General features: G+C 42.0%; 1 protein-coding gene across 2 annotated transcripts in view; it reads left to right on the forward strand.

Moving 5' to 3' along the window:
* SFXN5 (sideroflexin 5) overlaps window positions 1–25,200 on the forward strand; it is a 170,450-nt gene that overhangs the window by 24,807 nt on the left and 120,443 nt on the right. The window contains exon 3 of one of the 2 annotated variants that reach the window (XM_032764857.2): window positions 10,015–10,092. In XM_032764857.2, the coding sequence (XP_032620748.1) occupies window positions 10,015–10,092 (78 nt within the window). Of the gene's footprint in view, window positions 1–10,014; window positions 10,093–25,200 lie in introns of those variants that run through there. The other variant, XM_075066679.1, reaches the window with a different exon arrangement.

Raw genomic sequence — 25,200 nt, forward strand, 5'->3', positions numbered from 1 at the left:
AATTTATTCCATGTGACATTAACCTAGACAGACTGTTAACACACTGCAGGAGAGGCCCTTCATTTAAGAAAGCTTATAATAAAGCAAAAGTTAAATAAGAATTAAGAGTCAAGTTGCATTCAGAAAGGCCATGTTTTATCTGTCTTCCCTTATGCTCTGTCTGAATAAAGAAGCTGTGTCTCTCCCTCTATCAGTATTAAGGGCTCAACCCTGCATGATTCTGAGAATCCTCACCCCCATACTTAAGTCCAAAGTGGGATCATGATCACATATATGAACAATACCTTCTTACTCGGCAGATTTGTTGTCTGTGTTTATTCACTGTCACGTCTGCTGGTTTATGCTGGCAAAAAGTTTCTGGTTCCTGTTATCTTTCACTGGAGATTGAATACAGTAGAGTAGGCTGGATTCTAGTCTGCCCTGCGTATCATCAGCAGAATCGCCAGCTATAACAATTTCTGATTTTTATCAGTGATTGCATAAGTGGCAGAAAGAGGATCTGGAAATCCAGCTCTGCTAGGTTGAGTTTGTGGTGCTGTCAGGTAGAAGAACCACCTTTTTGTACTCTTAGCAGATCAGATCTGAACCCTGCTGTGCAGTATGTCAGCACAGGACGCGTACTCCACTTCAGATCAGGCATTGTGCTGTTGAAGTGGGATGTAAGTGGTGCCTGCTGCTTGTGTTGGTTCTCTGCACAGAGGTGAAATTCACCGACTCTTTATTAGAAATGCTGCAGTGGCACAGTTCCAGTTGTGCCACTGTAGCGCTTCAGTGTAGACAATTACTACTGCGATGGGAGGGGTTCTCCTTTTGTTGTAGTTATGATTTGCCTTTCTGAGAGGCAGTAGCTAGGTCAACAGCGGAATTCTTCAGTCAACCTAACACTGGCTACAATGACTGGCTTAACTATGTCACTCAGGGCTAGAGTTTGCCCACCCCACGGGCTTTAGTTTGCTCACACCTGATTTATATATTGACAGTAGTTGCCATTTAAATATGCCTGCATGGTTTTCTGGAGGGGAACGCATACTGAGCATGATGCTGGGCAGCACCTTACCACAGTGTCCTCTTTCTGTATCATTGGATGGATAAAATAAGGGAATCTTGAGTAGGAGTAGAGAGGTTATTTTATCTCTGTATTTGGCACTGGTGCCATTGCTGCTGGAACACTGTGTCCAGTTCTGGTGCCCACAATTTAAGAAGAATGTTGATAAATTGGAGAGGGTTCAGAGAAGAGTCACGAGAATGATTAAAGGATTAGAAACACGCCGGATAGTGATAGAGTTAAGGAGCTCAATCGATTTAGTTTAACAAAGAGTAGGTTAAGGGATGACTTGATCACAGTCTATAAGTACCTACATAGGGAACAAATATTTTAATAATGGGCTTTTCAGTCTAGCAGAAAAAGATAAAACATGTTCCAGTAGCTGGAAGTTGAAGCTCAACAAATTTGGACTAGAAATAAAACATGCATTTTTAACAGGGAGGGTAATTAACCATTGGAACAATTTACTGAGGATTGAGGTGGATTCTCCATCACTGACAATTTTTAAATCAAGATTGAATGTTTCACACTCTAAAAGATATGCTCTAGGAATTATTTTGGGGAAGTTCTATGGCCTGTGTTATACAGGAGGTCAGACTAGATGATCAGGATGGGCCTTTCTGTCCTTGGAATCTATGACCCATAAAACTGGGTCCCTGACCACCTTCAAAAATCCCATGATAAGTTCTGCTGTCAGTTACACCAGTGTAAATCTGGAGTTGCTCCACTGACACATAAGTGCCTTCCAAAGGCATTTTTTAAAAGAGCGACTTCAAAAGAAGACATTCTTAGTCATGATCCATTACTCTTCACTAGGGCAGGAGAACCCTCTGCATCCTGTAGGGCCAAATCCTACTGCAAAACCCCAGTGGGCTTCAATGGATCAGGAGGTGACCACAAGTGTCTTTATGTAATAATATTCAGCATGATGAAAAAACTGAGCAGCTGTTCAGAGGTGTTTGCCTCATAAAAAGCTAACAAAAAGGGTGTTGTGCCTCTGACAACTGAATTCACTGCAAATGTTTTTTTTCAGGATTTTAATCCTTCACTGGTCCATTTACTTGCCACTAAGTTAACATGAGCAAATGATTCATGAACATGCTTTCTATAAAGTCAGCATGAAGTTCAGTGAAGCAAACTTCTTTTTGTGAGGTCAAAACCATTGCTTGATCAGGAAGAACATGACCTATGAGGGAAATTGAACAAATTGGGTTTGTTTAGTCTGGAAAAGAGAGAACTGAGAGGGCACACAACAGTTTTCAAGTACATAAAAGATTACAAGGAGGAGTGAGAAAAATTATTCTCCTTAACTTCTGAGGATAGGACAAGAAGTAATGGGTTTAAATTGCAGCAAGGGTGGCTGAGGTTGGACATTAGGAAAAACTTAAGCACTGGAATAAATTGCTCAAGGATGTTGTAGAATGTCCATCATTGGAGATTTTTAAGAGCAGGTTAGACAAACACCTGCCAGGGATGATCTAGATCGGTGGTTCCCAACCTTTTTGGCTGGCGGGCGCCAGCCAAAGGACCACTGTGGTGGTGGAGCACCCACCAAAATGCTGCCGAATTTTGGCGGCATTTCGGCGGTGACGCCTCTCGGTGACGTTGCTTGCTGTTGACAAGCGACATCATTGAGAGGCGTCCCCGCTGAAATTCGGGAGTAACGCCTCTCGATGACATCACTTGTCGACAGCAAGTGGCGTCATCGAGAGGCATCTCTGACAAAATGCCGCTGCGGCATTTCGGCAAGTGCTCTCCCGGTGGCCAGGACGCACCGCATTGGGATCCCCTGGTCTAGATAATACTTAGACCTGCCATGAGTGAAGAGAACTGGACTAGATGGTGACTTGAGGTCCCTTCCAATCCTATGATTCTATGACTCTTGAGTCTAATTAGCTCTGTCATTAAATGCTGGAAAGACATAGGTCAAAAAGCATCTAGAACCCTTTAAGCAGAGTCCACACCCTTCCAATTCTGTGATTCAGTGAAAAGGTACCAGTTTGATAATCCTGCAGTCTTCTGAGTATCCTCAGAATAGATATCACACAGACAGTGTCAATGCGCTTGGTCCCTGGCATACCCTGCTGCCACTGTTTCTCAACCTGGATCTGGTGGTACTACCTCTAGTTCAGATTCCATGACCCATTGAGCCCTCAACCTTTCTGCTGAGACAGACATCAAGAAAGTCCATTTGTAAGGTGGACATTTGCCAGCTAGAAATTGGATGAAGACTGCCAAACAGCCTTCAGTCACTATTGGACTGTAGTGAATCTGAACCAGGCACCTGAAGGCTCCATATCCTATGATCAATCCCCTGAGCTGTTCAATCGCCAGTGAATCATTCTAGTGGAGCAGTAGCCCCACTATAGTTACGGATGAGGCTAGCTTAATGTTTAATACCTGATTTTTCTAAGTTGTGTAAAATCCACGTTTGATTGGATTGTCATGAAAATTGCAGTGCCTTCTGGACATCCATGGTAGACTTACTGGTCCATATTTGAGTCACTTGAACACGGAGCTCTCTAGATATGGCCCCTTCCCCTATCGTTTTGATATTACAACTTTTTTTTTTTTGCACACAACTGAGGATCAATTTAGGGAATAATCCACCCCAAACTGATATAACCTACTCAAGATTGATCTCAGCACTCACTGCCCCTCTGAGAAATCAATATGTTAAAAGTTATACAGGTTAAAAGTTATCTCTACAATGTGGCTCAATCCAAGCTGACGAGCCACAGAAAGTAAATTTGCGTATTTGCAGCAGGTCTGGGGCTCTGTTACAAGCCAGTGTATTCAGGCAGACAAATAATTGGATAGCTGTGGTTATTGAACCTGAGCAGCAGCCATATGCTGAGGGTTAAGAGTCCTGATTTCCACAGCTTTCTGAGAATTTGTGTGGTGCACACTGAGTGCTCTCTGCCTCCATTCCGTGGGTGCTTCTTCTTGAAGCTTTGCTCTGAGAGCACAGGTTCTGGTTTAAGAGGTGATATTTCAAAGTTACCTAAAATCCACATGGAGACTCAGATTTTACTTTACAGATTTAGAAGTACAGCACTGTCAAGGAAAATAGCTTAAATTAAATAGAAGGAAAACAAAAGACTCCAGTAAGCATCTGCAGTCATAGCAAACTTCAAATGATATTTCCTCCCACAAACTGCTATAGAAAAATAAAGCAGTACACAATAAACTTTCAGAGTGATCCTCTGAACCAACAGACAGAATTTTTGCAGGCCTTTTTTACCATTCAGAAAATGGAAATCCTGGTGCAACCTGAACTGTGGTGGCATCATCCCACCATAATAATGCTTTGCCATCGTAGGGTCAGAGGAATGATTAGTCGTGCAAATTGTGTCATTGGACTGATGTGTACCGCAATTCTGTATTTCCTGGGTTTTGAAGGTTTAAAGAACAGGTGCTCTCGGCATTCTGGAATTACATGAGGCATTGCTGGTTAATCTTAACTCTGTATTGGAAAGTTTTGGGAAAGTTAATATTTTTTTAAAACAAACTGAACAGTCTAAACGAAGTACCTTTCATATTCTTAGTCTGATCACTATGGTTTACATTTTTGTTTGTTAGAGGACACTCATAAATTCTTTTTAAGCATTTTTGTAATCTTCCACAACCCTCAGCTGTTTTGTTTGGAAGCTCTTTCCTTTCATAAAGCCTTATTTATTTTTTGCCTGCTGAGCCAAAAGGAGACATTTAAGGAGACTGCAAGTTTATAAGCAAAAATTGGGCTTTTTTGTTTCTGTTTGTTACTGTACTAAACAAGATGAGATCCAGCCAGGGTTGTTATAGTAACTACTAAGATTCCCTCTAGAGAAAAGGAAAAAAAATAGAACACAGATCCATTCATTTATTTACTTTAGACTTTCATTCAAAGTTACATGCTGTTCTGTGTAGATAATTTGCAAGGCACATAGTATAGGTAATTTCAGTGGAAAACCCTGCCCCTCAAACCCCTATACTAATAATGAGCATGAATGGTTCTCCAGTATTTTGAGCTGGCAATACTGGTTTATTGTGGAGCTTTGTAGGGAAAATTGGTTATTTTCCCTGGATCCTTTATTTATTATTCATTCAGTTGTCATTGACTTTTCACCTCTGGATCCTGCATTGCCATATCAGATTCTCCTATTCTTTGGTTTCATTTTAATATTCCCTTCCTTTATGAGTATCAGAATTGTGTTGTCTGGGGGTGGGGATGAATTGGAAAAAAAATCAATTTTTATCATGGCAAAAAATGCAAAAGTCATAATTTTATCTTAGTTGCTATCTCCTCCCTTCGTTCTCAAAAGGGGCTGCATATATTTTCATGTACACGAGGTACCTTTTTATCTTAAAAAAAATATTAAACTCATTCAGGTAGGATAAACTCTTACTATGCACATGATATTGATAAAATTCTTATACTTGGTGGTGTTTTGATAGAGTTTGTTATAAATCCTAAATTATAGGGTTTTATAACTTTCCTGTCATTTCTAAACACTTTATATAAAAGGAGGAATGCTCCACTGAAGCGCTATCTACTGGAAGGATTAGGAAGATGGCACTTCCTCATTTTTTCCGTTTAGGAAGATTACTCTGAGAACCATAAGGGCTAAAAAACTAACTTTTCTTGTTGTTTATTTAAGCAAAAATACAAATAATTCTGTGCAGTCCTTTTTTTATTTGTAAAAATTGTGGGATCTGTGACTGGCATTGACCACAGGACATATGACTAGCCGTACTTGTAAGCATTGAAGGTGCCCGTTGTTGTCATATCTAGACACGATTATGTGTATTTTGTAAAGTAAATCAGTTTCTGCTAGGAAAGGACCCAAACTCTCCTCCCCTCGCTCACATATTAAAGCTACTTGCCTGTGAAAAGTTTAAATCTCTGGATGATTAATTCCAGGAGAATCATTTCATTATTTTTAAATACCTTGTGATGTGTTCCAGTTGGTATGTCTGCAGTTTTCCAGAGCCTGGATACTGACGTAATCCCTCCTCTTTGGAGCAGGGTGTGAGTGTTTCTCTCCAGTACTTCTGCCGGTACCCCAGATGTCCCCAACACATCCCAGCCCTATCCAATGAACGGAGTGAACCCACTGCTAGATTAGGGTGACTTCATAATGCTGGAGTCTATCTTCATTAAGTCAGCAAACCAAACCAAGATCAAATATAAATCCAGAGTGATTCTAGAACAGGGATTGGCAGCCTTTCAGAAGTGGGGTTCTGAGTCCTCATTTATTCACTTTAATTTAAGGTTTTGCATGCTGGTAATACGTTTTAACATTTTTAGAAGGTCTCTTTCTATGCATCTATAATATATAACTAAACTATTGTTGTTTATAAAGTAACTAAGGTTTTTAAAATGTTTAAGAAGCTCCATTTAAAATTAAATTAAAATGCAGAGCCCTCCGGACCAGTGGCCAGGACCCGGACAGTGTAAGTGCCACTGAAAATCAGCTCAAGTTCCACCTTTGGCACCTGTGCCATAGGTTGCCTACCCCTGTTCTAGAACCTCTCAGAGAAAGTAAGCTGGGGGACAAGGAGGTTTCAGATGAGGCTAGTGCTTTCTGAAAAGAGATTTGACTGTACCAGGTAATGTGTCTGATAAAACTTGCCTTAAATGAATAGATATGGATGATAAAACATTTGAGTGACCGTGGAGGACACGAAGGCTGCTCTGTATTAGCTTACAAATGCTCTGAATGCTCTATAGTTGTCCAACTGCTGTAAGGGCTGTGATCTGACTCCTGGAACTGAGTCAAAAGGTGCTGTTCCATAAAACAAAGACTAGAAATAAAATATCTCTAGGGCAAACACTTCAAGGGCCATTGCAAGAACAATGGCTGGGCTAATAATTAGGAAGGGACTTCCTGCTGTGGCTCCAGCAAATTTGAAAGGCTCTGCCAGGGCTGTGGGCTTAAGATCAAAAGGGTACTAAACAGAGTCCCTCTCTTGAGGGAAAGCAGAGTCAGTTGATGGAGGCTATTCAGGGAACAGGTTGAGACAGACAAAGTCTCTGTGGCAGGAGTCTGAAGAAGTTGGGGTACCTGGCTAACATTGTAGGGGGAGGGGGACAGGAATGGTAAGTGCTATGTAGATATGCCTGTATTTAGGCTATTTTATTGTTTTCAAATCCTTGCTGGCTTGTGCTGTTTGGTGTTCCTACTATTAAGAATAAATGATACTTTCTTTTGACAAGGCTGTGTGGTCACTATGGATATACCACTGTCACAATTCCAGAGGGGCAAAACTGCAGATGCCTATCTGAAGACAGAACTGCTGAGGTAATCCTGGTGAGCACAGGAGTCTGCAACCGAGCCTCTGGTCAAAGAGTTGGGGAATGGGTGATTCCACCCCACGAGAAGCAGCTTGTTACCGGTGGAGATGCTCTCAGGCAAATCCAGAGCAGGGACAGCAGTGCAGGTAGCCCGGTAACTGTGACTGACCTCCACTGCTGAGCTTAAAGAGAAGAAGCTTGCTCTAGGGTTCATATTTCCTTAAAGCTGTTTTCGTGTTTCCTGAATTCTTTCTTTTTTTCTTGTCTCCTGAAATTAAACCTCATGAGGTGTCTTTGAAAAGACCACTCACTTTTACACTTGTGTTGAATCACTGCTGATAAATGTAAGTCAATGTGAAATATAATACCAAGGCCAAAAATATGTGGATATATATGGAATTAGGTTAGTGTATGCAAAAATAGGCATTAATCCATCCACAACACATTTGCTCTGTAGAATGCTGGGATTGCCACTTTTTCATTAATGCATTTATGTACTGAACGCTTGAAAGGCACTAGTCATTCATTTATTGCCAATTTCGGGTTGGCCTGAGTGCCAGCATTTCCAAGAAAACAACAAAGTATTCTTTGATGTTTGCAACAAAAAGGCACTAATAATCTGCCAGCAATTAGCCCAGCCTATGGAAGAACAAGTTTTGCTGTAATGATACTTGCCTAATTTTTGGAAGGACAAACTTATTAATGTTTGTGAGGATCTGTAATACAATGGTAAGGGCCATAAATACCTAGGTAGATTATAATCAGATTTCATCATGTTCAAAAAAAAATCTTTGTTTATAAAGCATCCCTATCTATAAATAATAGTTGTAACGGCTAGTGCAGGGATGTTCAACTAAACAAGCCTGACAATAACATTTAAAAACATTAAGATTTCTGCAGGGAATCCATCATTCAGGCAAATAATATGAATTGTCTTTGTTTTTAAATAAATGAGACATATTTCCCTAGTCCGTTGATGTTTTCTGCAGCCTCACTGCAGGTTTGGCAGGGCACTGGAAAAGCGGTGGGCCCCACTGAAGCCAGCCTTTACAGCCTGACTTGTTGTTCTGCATTTTGGGTTAACTGAGTGGAGATTACTTTCCCCTTTTTATTACCAGACATCAAAAGAATTAGCCTGCAAGTTTCAGTCCAGTACTTAATTGCAAGTTCATCCTTCCCCTTTAAATATGGGTATATATTCTGGAACCAATGGGACTTTTTGATTCAGCAATACATGAATAACAATACTTGTGATAATTAGAATGCATGCAATATTTAAAAACTGCCTTTTAGTGCAACATGAGGAAGTTGCTTATTTCTGTATGTATTTGTGTATATAATGGGTGAGATTTTCAAAAGGCCTCAGCTCTCGCCCAATTCTGATCTCATTAATTTCAGCAATCAAGCTCCCATTAACTTCAGTGGGAGCAGAATGATGCCAACACTGATTCTGAAAATCTGGCCCAAGTATGTATATAGACAATATAGTGGTCATCATTAAAATATCAACATTTTACAAACAGCTACCACATGTTGGTACCCAAGATAGCACAGTTAAATCAGTTCTGAAGTATATGAAAATATTAGCAGCAAAGAATCCTGTGGCACCTTATAGACTAACAAACATTTTGGAGCATGAGCTTTCATGGGTGAATACCCACTTCGTCAGATGCATGTCGCACACGAAAGCTCGTGCTCCAAAAGGTCTGTTAGTCTATAATGGGCCACAGGATTCTTTGCTGCTTTTACAGATCCAGACTAACATGGCTACCCTTCTAATACATGAAATTATTATTGTATCTCAGATATATGGGGCCTGATTCTGATCTCCTTTATGTTGGTGTCAAGCAGGATAACTGCATTGATTTCAGTGAAGGTACAGCCATTTGAGAGCAGAAACAGCATTGACTTCAGTTGAGTTATCCTGCTCCACACTGATATAGCTGAGATTAGAATCAAACATGCTGTTTAATAACTGTTGGTAGATGTTGAATTTTTAAGGGTGACCACTCTGTGTGTGTGTGTGTGTGTGTCTGTGTCTGTGTCTATTTTCTTTTAATAATTATAGATTAATTATATGGGCTAGTGCCTCTTACTGCAGTTCTTGAGGGCTTGAATTTACTTTACCGTATTTTTCAGTCCTTTAGTCCTTATGTAGACAAAACTCCTTTTCACTTCAGTGAATGTTTTGATGGTGTCTGGAATTCAGAGTTTGGTGCAAGGTATGAATTGATTCCCCATAAATGCACTGTCCATTGCACCTAAATAGGTCATTTTGTCTTCAAAAAATTATTTCCCTAGCTGCGTTATAAATCCAGCCTCCTTCATGAGATGGTAAATGAGATTTATCACACTAATTAAGAAGACTTCAGCTGAACAGACTTTCTGATACCATTTGTGCCAGCATTCCTTGTTCTTTTGTGTATCCCACATAATTATTAGATACTTGCACAAACAAAGAGGAAGATGCCGTCCCTGTCCCAAGAAGCTGATAATATAAATCAAATACAGATACATGTGCTAAATGTGTATGTGTATATGTAAAAAATACACCTATCCTGAGGCTTGCATAAAGAAGTGTGCTTTAAGCCTTGCATGTGGTCCTGTAACCTAGATTCAGAGCCTTAGGTCTAACGTGGTCAGTGCAGAACAAATATTACTGATCATGCTTTATTGTTTTATGTATTTGCAGAGTCGTCTTAAAGAAGCCGTGCAATTGCTGGAGGATTATAAACATGGGACTTTACCCCCTGGAGTCACTAACAAAGAGGTAATACATCTGAGCAGTTATTTACTGGGTTCCTACTTGTGCATGGACAACTACTTTACTGAAGAAAAACAAATTTCATGTAGCTCAGTGGTCCCCAATGTGGTGCCCGTGGGTGCCATGGCGCCCGCCGGGGCATTTATGTGTGCTCGCCTAGTGCCCAGCAGGGGACCTGCCGGGGACAGAGAACTCAGGCTGCGGGCGCAGTGTTCTCTGTTCCTGGCAGGTGCAGGGCCTGCCTAGTTCCCAGCAGGAGAGAAGCTGTGGTCCCACACCTGCCAGGGACAGAGAACTCTAGGGCTGCACGCTGCGAGCACCGGTGTTCTCGGTCCCTGGCAGGTGCGGGGCCATGGCTTAAGCCGGAGAGAAGCCTCATCCCTGCGCCTGCTGGGGACAGAGAACTCGGGGGCTGCAGGCGCTGGTGTTCTCAGTCCTCGGCAGGTGCGGGGCCCACCTAGTGCCCAGCAGAGAAGAGAATCTGGGGCTCCACGCTTGCTGGGGACAGAGTACTTCAGGGCTGCGGGCACCAGTGTTCTCTGTCCTCACGGCTTTTCTCTGGCTTCTCTCTGGATTCATATATTATGTGATATTAAATATGGTTTTTAGTATTATTTAATGTACAAATACAAAATAAGCCTTGTAAAATTGTTGGTGCCCGCCACGCACTTCTGAAAACATGAATGTGCTACTAGTCACAAAAAGGTTGGGGACCACTGATGTAGGTCTTTGTAGCCAATCACCAGTTTGGTACTTTCCTGGGTTTGTACTGTCATGATTACCACAAGTTGTCATCTGTTGCTGATCTGTTTTTAGTAAGTGTTACTTTTTTTTAAATCAGTCCTTAGTGATGGGACAGCTGATGACTGTCACAGTGCTGGGATCTCATGTGGCATTAGTTGTAATGCCAGTATATGCTACTTCTGGAAGGAACTGGATGTCTTACTTTAGCTATTTCATCTTCTTTTTGGCATTGGGCATCGTAACTTGGTGTGTGTCATGTTAATACGAATAATTTAATAGAAATCATAGAAATATAGGGCTGGAAGTGTCCTTGAGAGGTCATCTGGGCCTTCTCCCCCACGCTGAGGCAGGACCAAGAATACCTAGACCATCCCTGACAGGTGTTTTGTTTTTTGCTTTTGTGTGTGGGGAGGAGGGGGTTAGGCATTTAAAAAAGTTTTGCTGAGCAAAATTCCACAAGAGGTGGTTTAAAAACCTGTAAACATGTTAAATAAAAATTATTAAAAGTAAGCGTAACATTTGAGTTTAAAGAATTGTGTCAATTAAGAATAACATTCACCATCAGCACCATCACTACCCTCCAGCTCTCACAAAGTGGGTATTTTGTTAGTTCTAGATCCTAAAAAATATGTTGCTTTCTTCTCTAAGCTGAAGTCTCTCACCAGGCACATCACTATGTCCATGTATTGGCAGCCAGAGTTGTCTATAAACCCTGCTTCTCTGAGGGGTCACATTAATTGCTGATATAGCCTCACTGAAATAAATGCACTTATATTGTACGGCTCCTCCACCTATATTGTCCTGGTTTATGATCTCACTGGGGCTTAGGTATGAGATAGGTGTCTAGATCCCTAAGTGAGGCTGCAGTGTGTGTGGTTTTCTTCTTTGCCATTGTTACTGGCCTAGTGGAAGGAGGAAGCACTTTTGTCTTTTGACACAGTCCCACATGATATTCTTATAAGTAAACTAGGGATGTGAGGTCTAGATGAAATTCTAGATGGTGAGAGCAAAACTGGTTGAAAAAGTAGATATCTCTGGCTTGCTGAAGTCCTACAAGATAAACTGATGCTTCTGTGAAACCCTTATCAGCTGTTCAAACAGCCCAGCAAAAACCTACTATCAAGTCTTAGTCCAGAGAACATCTTGTTTTGAGGGAAACGTTAAATTAATATCCCACCTGACTTTTTCTAGTGAGAGTTCAGTTTTGTGTTACACTAACCCTGCCAGTATCCAAAACTGCCTTCTTTCCATTCAGTGGCTATTGCCAAGGATTCTCCAGCTGCAGCCAAAGGCATAATAACTGGGCTTAGTTTGTTTTCATTGCTTGGTGAAACAATTCTAGTACATGAAAAATGTAAGTGTAAAAGACAATCAGAAACTCTGTAACATCAAATATTTTCTTAATACGTTTATTATCTCCTTGGCAGGGCTTTTAAAGAGAGATTTCTCCTACGTAGATTCAGCCTTCTGAAATGGAACAGTCATGGACCGTTCCATCCAGAACTGACTCTGCCCCTGCTTTCCATGACCCTCCTTATGAGGCAGATGCTGGAGTAAACACTCCTCGTCCCCAGTTATCCTCTGGGGAAAGCTTCACAGCCTTGCAGCACAGCCTTCGTTGCATTCAGAAGAAATTATTTTAGAACGCTCAGCTGTTGCTCAATAGCATGAAACCAGGGTAATCTTAATCTAGAAATCCTCTAGAAAATGCAAGAAAACTAGCCAGAATTTTGCACAAAATCAGCCCTCTTACAGGCAGAGCAAATAGCCAGAGCTGATCCAGGCACAAAATAAGAAATGCTCCATTTCTTTTTTAAAGTAGAACTATCTATGTAAAAAATATTATAGCTGCAAAGTGAAGTGCTCAAAAGCCGATGAAATGTCGCAGTTCCAGTCCCTGTCCAGCCTTAACTCTGCCTCTGGGCATATTCATTATGATACAGTCTTTGGTTCCATTATTTGTTCTGTTGCTCTTGTCTGCATTAGCTAAGCGTGTGCTCCTGTCAACCCTATAGGCTGCTCTTTCCTAACCATGTTCTGCCACTACTCTGTCTTCCCTCTCTCGACACCTCTTTTGTGTTGTCATCCTTTCCTCCCATCGGTTCCCTTCCCCACTCCCATCTCCACCTTATCCTTGCTTCTCCCTTTTTGTTCTCCCCTTCCCTTTGCCCATTCCTCACCCCCTCTCATCACCACAAATTCCACCTCCACTTCCTCTATCTGACCCAACCTCTATCCCCAATATTTGACCCAACCTCTATCCCCACCAGTCTCATTTCCTACACCCTGTCCGATCACCACGTCTAGCCTTCCCTTTCAAGCCTTCTCCCTGTCCTCCTCTTCTCTTGTTCCCTCTGGAATACCCAGTGGTTACACACACTGCATCTCAAAGATCACCTTCATCCATGTTTTTTTGGTCTCCTTCTCCCTCTATCTCCTGGCACTTATAGGGACTTTGGATCCCCCCTCCTGACACTGCCGCTGCAGCTGCACTCTCACGGTGACCTCTTCTCCTCTCACATGCTCCACCTCAAAGTAGTCCGCAAAGAAGTGAGGTGAGGTGTAGAGCTTCTCTTCTGCTGCTTCCAACCTTTACCACTCTTTCTTTCTCTTCAAACAACACTCTGCCTGCCTCTTATCTCCACTCCCCCTCCAGATAGCCACTGTTTACTGCGCCCGAGTCCTTCCTATCCACCTTCCTCTCTGACTCCTTTGCACTGCCTTTTTCCTCACAGCACAACCTCATCCTCATTGTCTTCAACTTCACATTGACTTGTTAGCTGTCCACGTACTCCTCCTACCCTCTTTGTTGGATCTGGAACGATAGATCTGTTTTCCTGCTCACCAAAATGGCCATTAGTTTAAGATTGTAACCTGTTCCCAGGGGCTTCCTAGGGAAAATGGACACACTCAAACAGGTGAAAAATGCATCTCATCTGCTAGTAGCTGCTAGACTACTGATAACCTCTCATTGGGAAAAGAAAAATAGCCAAAAATTAGAGGAATGGTTCCAAAACATATGGGAGATAGTTGTTATGGAAAAACGCAATGCATCAATTAGGTACCCAGCAAAATTAACAGAGAACAGATAGATTCTTAGATATTTAGGTACTGTTTATTCAATACTAAAAGTACTTTGATCCTGCCAACCTCCCCCCCCCCCAGCCCACGTGTCCAATTATTTTGAATGTTAACATTTAACAGGCATGCAAGGTTTGATAAATATGAGTAGAATCAGTCATTTCACTCAATTTAATAAAATCCCCAGAAATAACTCAGCTTGGGTGGCAGAAAGAGGCTCGCTCTGTAATATGATAATACTCTGTTAAACAGAGAGATCTGATGATTATATTACTGCATAATATTTCTCTAAACAAAAAGATCAGCTCAATGTTGTAATGATTAACACTTTAGATATTTACATGGCAATGATTTGTAAACTTGTTAAAACTTCCTAAATAATTACATTACAAAAATTTATCTTTTTCTTCTGGGAAAAAAAATCTAATGATTTGGGGTTTGCCTGGTATGTTGTTGTTGGGGTTTGGTTGTTTTTTTGAACTTTGCCATGAAGTAGGGGATACATGAACATAACATATCTGATAATGTTTTGATGCAAGAGGCATCAGTATCTAATTTCAGTTTGGGAATGAAAACTGTATTCTGAAAAGTTAAAAGGGAAGCACTGAGAGAATCAGGTTTCCTGACGTGTCTCTTAGGCCTGTTAGGAATGAACAGTAAAGAGTTGTAGACCTGTCTAATAGCTTAGAGAGACAGTGGTGTGATCCTTGCTGATGGGACGTCTGTCCCATCTTTCTCTGTGTACAGGGATACCTTTGTGTCACTGAGAGCCCAGATTTTTGTCCCACCTGAGTGTTCCTTGGTACCTGTCAGCTTTCTCTCAGCTCCTAGTTTAAACAGTCTCATTACTGAATTTGCAAAATCTTTTTCATTTACATTCATTACAAGCTTCTAAGCAGTGAGAGAGAGGCAGCATGTTACATGTAAGGTGCCCAATCCTGCGAACTCTTTGTTTGCAGATTTCCCCCTGGCTTCTTGGAGGGCCACTGGTGGGATTGGGATTTTAGCGTGAAACTCTGGTGGCTAGTGATATTTGAAAGGAGATAGATTAAAAAGACACACACATTTGCACTCGGAGCCAATTTGGAGCAGAAGGTACAGACCATAACACATCCAATTTTAAACAGAGCAGCCATTCCCAGACTGCCTCCTGTGGGGAGCCTCCATTGGAACAAAAGCATTTTCATTTGAAGGAATAAATACTTCTCTGAAGAAGAATGGCAGTCAGAAAAATATTGGTGGACTGAATAAAGCTACATACTCCTTAAAAGTGGCATTTTCTGCAGGCCATGAGCATTGCTGCCTAGACATCCTCAAACCAAAAAGCTTCACACACTGCAGACATTATGATGTGACTTTTGTCCTCTGTTCCCAGGCTTCTTTGCATCATTTATCTAATTTGTAGAACTGCATCTGTGTCCTCTATTTGCAAGAGTCCCTTTTCCAACCTGACCAACCAACCAACCAGCACAGATTGAAGAACAGATTGATGCTGGCATGTCAGTAGTGGTAAAAGTTGAAAGAAGCCGTACTTGATGGCTATCAGCTACATAGGAGAGATTTAAAGAATCCTTGTTTGACAACATGGCTGCTTTGCTATTTTTATTATTGTGCTCCGTGCCGCAGAAAAATGCAATGCAGGAAAAACAAGTGCTTGTCTCAAGGAACTTACAGTGTTTACTGGACATGGACAGTATTGCTCAGGCACTGTAAAACGTAGGGTGAAGGTCTCCTGTTGAAGGACTAAATTAGGGAGTCAAGGCTGTGAATGCTTTTTCGCAAATTAATTTAATTAATTCTTTCAACCCATCTCCCCATGATGCTAGACTTTATGTTACTGAAATGGCCCACGTCTTCATCTTTCTGTGCTAAAAGCTATCGAACAGTAATAACAAACCAGTAGAATCACTTCCCCCTAAACAACCTACCTGGTATGTTCATCAAAACACATCCATCCCATTGTGCCTTTCTGTCCTGGTGTCCTTTTGCTTTGAATAAATCTCTATGGGAATGTCTGCGTGCTCTGGCATCAGCCAGAAACGTAAACCATTGCTATTTAATATTTGTATGACAGCCGCATTCAGAGGTCCCAGTCAGGATCAATGCAGTGCCCAGCACAACAAACAGACTAAATAACAAGAAAGACAGAAAACAGACCATGAATGTATTTGCAGCAATTTTATATTCCTCCTGAACATCCTTCCTCTCATTCTTGCCCTCTGTCGGTGTGCCACAGCTTCAACTTGTGGGCTCGCCCATAGGAGACTACAAAGAGCCACAGTGTTAGTGTAAGTTACGGTGCTGTACGACAGTTATACATGGCTCACTGTGCATCACACAAGGACCTGCAAGATAAAGGCCGAAATACACCTTAATTCTGCAAAGTTTTTTTGTGCCAAGTTAACTATATCAGTTTAGAAACTGATATAGTAATGTTGGTGCAACCTCCTAGTATGGATATGTTATACTGGCATAAAAAGGTGCTTATGTTGGTTAACTTATTTCCATAAATTTAGCTCCATGCTTAGTATTGCACCAATTTAACGATATTGGTTTCTGAACTGAGCTAAGTAAACCAGTACAAAAAATGGTGTGTAGACCTGCCCTAAGTGACTTTTCCAAGATCACAGGGGGTGTCTGTGGTGGAGCAGTGCAATGAACCGAGGTTTCCAAAGTCCCAGGCTAGTGCCCTTATCACTGGATCATCTTTCTTCTCAAATTAAACATGTGCCTGTCTGTGGAAACAGAATCCTAGATTCAGAGCTCGGTGCTCTTATAAAAAAGAGAAAAATCATTCTCTCTTCCACAGAGACTAGGACAGGAAGCAATGGGTTCAAACTATAGCACAGCAGATTTAGATTAAATCTCAGGGAAAACTTCCTACCTGTAAGACAATGGAACGGGCAGCCTAGGAAAGTCATGGAAGCTCCTTCACTGCAGGTTTTCAAATAGAGGCTGGAGCCATCTGTCTTGGACACATCCTGCATCTTGGCAGGGGGTTAGGCTAAATGACCTTTGTGGTCCCTTTGAACTCTATGGTTCTATGATTCTAGGTTCTGTGTTTTCTGTATGATTTAGGAAACTGAGCACATTGTGGGAGCTATGGCAATATAAATTGAAAAGAAATGTGTATATATTTCTCATGCACCCATCATTGCAGTGTCTTGACACTCAGATAACAAAGAGACAGCCTTTCCCCTCATCTTTTTTGTTTTTTTTTCATTTTTATTTTTCATTCCACCACCTTCAGGACATCTAACCAGAAATCTTAACCCCTTTAATAAGGTGTGTCACTGAAAGAAATTGAATTAGCCACAGCAAGAGAGAAATGTGAGCTTTTAAAATGCATCCTCCTGGGTCTGAGAGAGAGAAACTCTGCTTCCATCCAACCCCATCCCATGAGCGTTGGCTGAGCATTCACTCTGGCATGTCCCTTATAGCTTCTCACTCCTGAGCCTTTCCAAATGCAGTTTTGGCAACTTGTTGTTTTGAAATTGTTTCGTTTCTTCCCTATTAATCTCAGTGAAGTGAAAAGAGACTCACCTGTATAATGGGCATATATTTATTACTGTACTCTTCCTTCAATCCTACTAGCAGCAGGAAGAGCCGCTCATGCTGTCCCAGACACAGCAGAGAGCAGTGACTCTACTGAAGGCTAAACAGCATCCCTTTTGGAGAATAATAACTTTTCTTACCACTGTTGATGAAGAGCGAAGAGGTCTATTTGCAGTAAACTGTACTCTCCTCTCTCCAATCCACTATTTCTGAGCTACATTTTATCAGAAGGCTGTATGCTGGGTCTCCCATTGCTTCCCTTTCTTTTTGTGGGATGTTTTCTAATGGTCTGAGGACAGAACTGGGAGCTCCTTTCTTCTGCATTTTAATCTTAACTATGACACTCTGGCCCCGTCCGTACAGGGTGGCGAACAGAACCTGGAAGCAATGCCTAAAGTCAGTTCCACCGAAACAAGATCCCAGCCAGGAAAATTAGTTCCCAACAGCCACCATTGTATGTGTGTAAACACCCCACTCCCAATCCCGGTGCTCCATGTGTGAACTTTCCCTCTAAAGCAGAAGGGGCACAGCTCCTGCTGGGCATCTTCCACCATCCAGAGCAGGTGTGGCTTCCTTGATGGGGGAGGGGGCAAAGACTGAGCAGGCTTGGGAGAGGAATGGGCAGGCTGCCGTCTTTCACATGTGTGCGCACACCCAGCTTCATCACACGTAGATAGGAAAGATAACACAGTCCCCAAGATGGTATTATGTCTTCTGCAGAGAATCACTGGCTGGCACGAGTTTCTGGGGGCAGGGCCGGAGCAGTGCTGGGGTCGGAGCAGGGCTGGGTAGCGCTCCCTCCCCACCCCACCTCTCTGCGGGGCTGATCTGGGCCCTGCTGCACCCTTTCGAATGTTCCTCTGTACCCCCCAGGTGTGGCACCCCACAGTTTGGGGACCACTCTGGTAGACTCTCTGGTGTGCAATCAGTGTTCCCTAGTGCACTTTAACGTAGTACGGTTTTAAAGAACTCTACGTTAAAGCACACTGGGGAACTTTTAGTTCACACAAACAGGGTCTACATGGACCAGTTAGTGCGCAACACCTTAGTGCACATTAGAAATCACACCCCTAGTGCACATTACCCCACCGGTTAGGTAGGTCCTGAGAGACAAGTACTGACATATGTAAAGTAGTACTTCTTCTGCCTTTCCAAGTTGAGGTTTGTTGCTTTGATGCATGAAAGCACCTGAAAACATAAGCCCTGTAGGAACCAATGCTCCATTAGCTAGTGGGAAGGAAAAGGCCTATAAGGCTTTCCAGTCCATATCTCCCTTTTTGATTTAAGACCTAGAAAAAAAATCCAGGAGCATGGTGAACCAGTTGTGACGTGGTAACAAAATAGAGGTTGTGATAGAATATGCCCCATATTCACACCCTGCACACTATTGTAATAATCTTTGTACAATGTATGCTTTGTAAGGTATCATTGAAAAACTCATAATTTGCTGGTTAGTATTGTCCTGGTAAGATATATGTGGCAACATTGTATGTGAAATTATAAGATTCCCCTGTAAAATGTTATTAACAGATGTTCAAAACCCCACAGCCCTGCCTATTTAGAAGACAAGTCTGTCCTAAATGAAGAAATGTGTGCGTGCCTTAATGTGCATTTAAAGAGTAAACAGAGTAATCAAACAGGTGGGAAAAAACCAGCAGGGAATATCCTTCCACATAGACTCTCAGTCTCCTGGTTCTCAGCTGGGAATGTTTTTCAAGAGGGGGACTGAAACTATAAACAGGGGGGACTAACACCCCAAAGCACATGTCTGTCTGTCTCTCTCCTTGCCCATCACATTCTCTGTACCTGAGAAGACAAAAGGAAACAGCCATTGGACTTTGGGAGAAGGGGTCCTGACCTGAAGATTTTGGTCAGTAATCTTATTGGAAGCATTTAGTGAGGAAATTTTGCTTGAATCTAATATAGTTTGTTAAATTAGGCACTAGTGAGCATTTGATCTTTTATTTTTCTTATAACCGTTTCTAACTTCTATGCCTCTTTACTTATACTCACTTAAAATCTCTCTATATATAGTTAATAAACTTGCTTTGCTATTTTATCTAATCCAGTGTGTTTAAGTTGAAGTATCTGGGAAACTGTTGAAGGTAATAAGCTGTTATATTATTCCTTTAAAGGAATAATGAACTTAATATATTTGTCCAGTAGAGGGCTGGGCAGTACAGGACATACATTTCTGGAGGAAGATCCAGAACTGGGATTGTGCTCGGATCACCCTGCTGCATAACCGAGACTGGTAAGAGCCAGGGTGTAGCTGGCAGGGTGCAGCTATACACAGACACTCAGTGTGGCTTTGCTGCTGGAAAGTTGTTTGTGAGCAGCCCAGGTGGGAGCTACTACAGCAAGGCATTATAAGGAACCAAAGGTTGCAGGGCAGGGGTGACACAGCCCCCCACTGATTTGGATTGTGCCCTGTTATGTCACACAGATGCCCCTGGAAAATTGAAGTCCACCCTTGACAGCTGCTGGCTGCCACCGACAATAATGTCCATAACCAATGCTTTCCATTCTGCATTACCTTCCATTTGAGGATGTCTATAACAGCTTTATAAAAGTTCATCTGTGAAGCCTGTCGCAATCCCCAGAAGGTACATTTTATAAATGAATAACTCAAGAGCAAAGAGCTTACGGCCCAAATTTTCAAACTTGGGTGCTATGGCACGTAAGCCCAGATCCACAAAGCTATTTAGGCGCCTAACTCCCGTTGACTTCAGTGGGAGCTGGACATCAAAATACCTTAGGAGTCTTTGAAAATCCCAGCCTAAATAAGTCAGGCACCCAACTCCCATGAATTTCTTTGTAATTTGGTGGGTCCTAAGCACTTGCAACCCACATGGAAGTTCATGGATATTAAGCCCTACGTCTCTCAAGTTGGGCACCCTCTTGCCCCATTTTGAATATTTGGGCCATAGTGACTCTGTGGCAGACCTGGGGCACCTTTTGACCCCTTGACTCTAACCACTTGACAACACTGATGTCCTGTTTGATTCGTTAATGTACGTACTAGCACTAAGCAGAACCACTTCTTAGCAGGTCCTTGCTGTCAGCTTGAAATATTTCCCAGTGAACTTCCAAAGCAAAGTAAGCAGCACCCTATAGGGACAATGTTTCTCTTGCTGGGAGTTGAACAGTTTTTTTTAAGGGGTTAGGGAAAAGAGGAATGATAGGAGATGCTCTTGTATATAAAGCAAGCCCTGATGTATCACACATTCCAGTCGCTATGCTGAAACACTCGGAATTCAGTGTGGGATAGATAATCTGAGCTTTGCTTTAGTAAATCTTTTGCAGTTTCCAGAGTGAGAAACAACTGGCACTTGCTGACTGGGTGCAAACTCCAGACTGCTATCTCGTTAACGTCAAAGTTTTGAGGGAGCAGGCAGGATCTTGCGAAAGGATGAGAAAACCTCCTGTTAGAGCAAGAAAGAGGCTAGCAGGGTTCCAAATGAGACTTTATGTCATTGTCTAGAGAAGCAGAGACAGTTACTTAAAAACTACTCACTTCTTTCCAGTGATTCACTCTTAAGCCTTGTCTATACTGGGGACACTTTTGCAAAGATTTATCACTGTTGCCAATTCCAGTGTAGATGGGCTGCGTGCAGCATTTAAAGCACATATCCTATGAGCCTACTTAGGGTGGGTCTTTCCTTGCTTATGCACGCTGACAGTTCATCTACAGTAAGTCTCCAGTGATGCTAACTCTGATTTCAGCAACAATGAGAAATTTTTGCCAAAGTTTCCTAGAGTAGACAAGGCTTCAGCATGTGAACAGAAAATAATCCACTCTCACTCAGATCCATGGACTCTACATGTTACTGAAGTTAGTGAAGGAGACTTAGTCCCTTCAAATTGCACAATTAACACTCATATTTTTACAATCAGATCTGTTAACGGGTAGGTTTGCGGTTGAAGCATCCTTTATATTTTTTAATTGAAGAGTTACTTTCAAGTGTTGTCTTATACAGTGGAACTTGTATTAATTTAGGTGGAATATATGGGCTAAAGATATAAACATAATTCAATTACCATCCCATATTAAACAATGTTAAACAAGTTTTGAGGTTTAGTATAGAGACTTCAGCTTGCTTAGTGCCATGATAAATACACCATTCAAACTCCTTTTAACTTTTTTTTATTGAAGATAAAGAAAGGACAGAAAAACAGTTAAAAGGAAAAGAAATGGAAAGTATTGAGGCTTTCATTTTTTTAACAGCATCCCTTGTTCCCTATCCCTTTAGCCGGAGAGAATTTTAGAAGGAACCCACCCCACCCCCCTTTGTCAGTCTCTTAGATGGTATCAAAGACGGTAATAATGATCCTGCTGGGGAAGAGAGAAGAAGTGAGTTGAGATGGGCTGGAGCTGTTGTTAAAGTCGGATCCTGTTTCATCCCAGGTGGTGGTTGGGATTCAGCTGGAGGTGGTAGAGGTGATGATGTCATCTGGGACCCTCTCTCTGTCCCAGTCTGGTCAGGACATGTCTCAGGATCAGGATGACGAAGGCCTGGGGTCCCAGGAGGTGATAGGGGTGGCAGCCATGATGGTGAAGCTTGCTTCAGTAGCCAATTTTTCTCCTTTAAGTCTCTTAATTTAAGGTCTCGCGAAGGGAATGGTGGGTGGAATAGCCCATCCCCTCGTTATTTTGTCGACCAGTTAGGCCATTTCTGACACATGAATTTTGGTTTGCTGATTTTTTTCTTCCCATTTTTTTTGTTTATCAAGCATGATTTTTAACACAGTCCATGAGTTACTTTAGTTAGTAGGCCTTCATGTTTGGGCTAATTTTAATTATTTTGTCTCCTTTTCATACCTTTGTCCGTCAGCATTTGTTGTTATAGGTTACTGTGACATTTTGCGAACTTTTATGTACTTTATCCAGTTGGGCTCACAATTAGGGCAAATGTGTGGGCCCAATTATTACAATGAACCCCAAGTGAGTAATGCTTCTGTTTAACCAAAGATCGGTTACCATTCCCCTGGGGTTACTTGGGTTTGTGTCTCCTCACTATGCTCTGGGTCTGCCAAGCCCGTGACAAAGCCTTGCTGCCAGAGACATCCAACCTTAAGGAAGTCAGTAGGAAGGAGAGTTAGGTGGTTGCACTCTGGGGTTCGTGGAGTTTTATGGCACTGCTAGAGCTGGTTGGGAGGATGCATCCAGCCGGCTTCGTTATCTGCTGCTAAGCTCTGTAGGAGCACAGCTGCAGAGCAGCTCTCTGCAACTTAAGATCCTTTTCTACAAATCTCCAGGGACCCCAATTATCTAATGGTTTTGGGTGTTATCCCCTCCATCTTTTGAATAATCACGTAGAAACTCCCAGGGATGTCTTAAGTTCACATGTTCTTGTTCTTTACACAAATCGCTGGTGCGTCCGTCACAAAGTAGTAAGGTCCCTGCTCTTGGAACTGAAGGGAAAATAGAAACTTGGAAATCATGGATTAAAAAGTACTAATTTGTCATCAACTAGTATGAGAGTGATTAGACTATAATCTTGGAGCATTTGCAAATGGTCCCTGGAGCCAGTTCCTTCACAGTGGTGAAGCATGTGTCAATGAAACAGGAGGCAGACCTGTCATCCTAAAAAGTTGCCATGGCCATAGGCTGTGCTCCTTGTCTGCCACTGCCCGTCTGGGTTGCTGCACAGAAAGTGAAGTCCTTTAAAAATGGTTCGGTTTGCTCTGGTTTGGTTTTGTTTTGGTTTTTTACTTGATGTTTCTTTTGTGTAAATCCAAGTTTGAGCAAATTTGCTACTAACACCAAAACTGGAGGGGTAGCAAACGCTTGGAGGGGACACAAACTGCAAAGTGGCTAGTGTGACAGGTATGGCAATTTCCTGCAGTATTCTGGGTAAATCTTAATGGATTAAGTTTAAGTACTTTGGGAGTACGTTGTATTAAAAATGCAAATGGTTATGTATTATTTTGGGATTGCACATAATGTCTCTAGGGGGGCAGTCGTGACTAATGTAAACCCTGGGAACGGTTAAGAGCTTCAAAGGACTATTTGAAACAATGGGCAGACAAGAAGGAACTTGTAAAGTGAAGTGGGTTTTCCAGGAAATCTCAAAGGGGAAGTGTATGCAAATGTAAACTCCTCCATTTGTGCAAGAATTCAGCTTTTAGAAGCTTCCCTCTGAAGCTCATCACCTGTTACATGAGGACAAGATCAGAGGCCCAGACTATATAAAGGAAGGACTCTGATTCGTGGGTGTTCTTGTTCTGAACAAAAGGTGATACGAACTTGTAACCACAGTAGAGCCCTTGGGTGAGGTTTGAAGGACTGACACCTGCCAGAGCTCTTGTTGGAGTTGGGGTGATCTCTGGTAAGCTTATTAGCATGTGTGTAGGTTCTTCTCTTGTTTTAATATGCTTTCTCTGTCCTGCTTTCCCCTTAAGAATAAATGTGCTTGCTTAGAAAGAGTGGTGTGGTAACTGTGGGCAATTACTCTGTTTATAGCCTCTGTGGAGAAAGCAGAGCAGGCCTGCTTAGGCAGTATGACTTTCTGGGGAACTCTCAGCATAAGCAGGGAACTGTGCAGCCTGGAAAAACCCTGGTCAGGAGGGAGAGAAATGTGGGTCTCTGCTCGAGAGAGAGGACAGCTGAGGTTCTAAGAGCCTAGAGTGGGTGACCTTGCTGAACCATGAAGGGGAAATTCAGGTGCAGTTGCCCTGAATGCTGACATGTGGTATGTAATTCTATATTATTAATGTACAGTAACTCCTGTGTGAAATAGGAACACCTGTGGTAGGAGACTGCCCAAAAGTAGCCCCTTATTTAGAAACCATGGGCTGAGTCAGATAAGCATAACTCTGGGATAACTCTGCTTACTTTAGTGCTGCTGCTTTGGATTCACAGTAGTGTAAATGAGATCAGAATTTGGCCCTCCATCTCTAACATGGCCAGAGAAAGTGCGAATGGAATCCCTAGCTAAAACAGAGACCTGCTGTCAGCAGCCAGCCACTGGCTGGCAAAACCAACTACTCACAGTGTTGAATCTATTGGAAAAATGTTGTAGACTTACTGAAAACAGAAAATGAATTAGAGTATAAAAAAAGTGAAAATGAACTGGCAGAATCTTTAGGTGACTCATCAGGTGCATCTTGTAAAGTCTGTTTCTGGGAAGCAATGAGATAATCCAGTGTTCTGACAATATTTGCTCTGCAGCAAGGAAATGCAGAAATATTGGGACCAGTTAGTGACCAAAATGCCCATGGAATCTGCTCAGAAGCCGTCCTCCCTCCTCATAGACTGTTTTTTCACTAGTGCATTTGAAAACAGTTAGCTAAAGGCCATTTCTCTGCTCCCATGTCTAAGATTATGCCAGAAAATACATTGTCTTTGCTGTATAATGCATTTAGAAGAGGTAGAAACACGTAGTAGAATTCCTCTTTGACTGAAGGTGTTTTTCGTTTAATATTCTGAAGGTCAGTTATTGTCTTTTATACCATTCTGCATATGCTGTATTAAAGAGGCTGCATGGTCCAGTGCGTAGGACACTAGCTTGGGATTTGAATTAATCTTAGTTTAATTTCTTTGTTTGCCACACACTCCCTGTATGACCTTGGACCAACCACTTACTTTCTCTGTGCCTCAGTTTTCCCCTCTATACAACGGGGATAATAGAACTGCCCTACCTCACTGTGGTGTAGTGAGGGTAAATACACTAAAAATTGTGAGGGGCTCAAATACCGCAGTAATGGACATCAATAGTTACTCCAGATTTA

The sequence above is a fragment of the Chelonoidis abingdonii genome, chromosome 5 (assembly GCF_003597395.2).
Source record: "Chelonoidis abingdonii isolate Lonesome George chromosome 5, CheloAbing_2.0, whole genome shotgun sequence".
Lineage (NCBI taxonomy): Eukaryota > Metazoa > Chordata > Testudines > Testudinidae > Chelonoidis > Chelonoidis abingdonii.